Genomic DNA, 1,297 nt, shown 5'->3' on the forward strand with positions numbered 1-1,297 from the left:
AAATTTATCGAACTTAAATAGCTTTGGATCCAATAAAAACACCTCTCTTGGGAACAACAATAAAAGATACCATTAAGAGAGGTGACGCAGATTATGTTCAAGTAATTCACACCTCCAAAAAGGTAGGAATTTGGGATCAACTCGGAGATATAGATGTCTACGTAAAATATGAGCCAGATACAGATTCGGGTGCTTTCAACGATGATCATTTAATCGCATTTTTCATCCATATTGCAACATCTACAAAACGACTATTTTTAACGGGGGAATTAAATGAAACTGGAATCGGCAACGTTTCACGAACTCAACCTAACACAGCGCTGACTGAATGTACAATCGGTATATATGGCAGCCTGCTAATGAAAAATCGTTTTAAAAAATTTGGCATTTCATTGGAAAATCGTAACCCAGTTTTCTGGGGAGGAATCGGTCCTTTTGGCAAGACCGAAATCTTTTCGGGCACTCAATCTGAAACAAGAGAAAATGAATCAAGCGATTCAGATGACGATGATTGCTCAATATGCTATAATAATAAGGTAAATGCCCGTTTATCATGTGATCACGAAATGTGCGATACTTGTTGGGATACGTGGCAAAATACACCATCATCCAAGAATAAATGTCCCATGTGTAAACAAACAGTTACGAGTGTTGACAAGATTTAAAAATAAATTGTTGGTAAAGTTACTACTTCGGATACTATTTTAACAAATGAATTACCACATCCAGCAATTGTCTATATAAATTATATTGTGTCAGCAATTGGTAATTTTCAATAATAAATTTTTTTTGTCTAGCGTAGAATGTCGGTTTTTTCATTAAATTTATTCATTTAAAATGAATAAATCATTTCGAAATAACTAAATTTCTTCAAGCGAGTTTCTTTTCAAGGCAAAAAATACGTTGAACTGAAAAAATGCTACAAGCCAGAAAAATCTATCCAAATGTCAAAATATTTAAATGATCCATATGAACATGCTGGATTTCTCAATTGCCAATTGTCATCAGTTTCATTTGAATAAATAAAACGTTTCCAAAGCAATTCGTTTAAACTTTTATAATGGAATTTGAAGCAGATGTTTTATAATAACATTATTATTTTCGAAATAATTTTCAACTAAATATGGTAACAGTACCAGTACGAGTAACAGTACGAAAATTTTCCGATTTTCTCCCTAATAAATACTACACCATCTTTATACATTCAATTAAATTTCGGTCATTTGAGCTGCCCTTGCGAAAAAAATGACTTTTATTCGGTTAAAATTACCAATAGATGATTGAAATCGAATATAGT

General features: G+C 32.2%; 1 protein-coding gene across 1 annotated transcript; it reads left to right on the plus strand.

The window, feature by feature from the left end:
• Positions 1–17: 17 nt before the first annotated feature.
• Positions 18–801, plus strand: LOC116348192 (the record flags this gene model as incomplete). The annotated part of the gene is made up of 1 exon (XM_031779107.1): positions 18–801. A coding segment is annotated over one exon (648 nt), but the record flags the coding sequence as incomplete, so codon positions are not given.
• Positions 802–1,297: the final 496 nt, after the last annotated feature.

This window comes from Contarinia nasturtii, unplaced genomic scaffold (genome assembly GCF_009176525.2).
Source record: "Contarinia nasturtii isolate CC-2019 unplaced genomic scaffold, AAFC_CNas_1.1 Cnas_scaffold_2328, whole genome shotgun sequence".
In the NCBI taxonomy this organism is placed as follows: Eukaryota; Metazoa; Arthropoda; class Insecta; order Diptera; family Cecidomyiidae; genus Contarinia; species Contarinia nasturtii.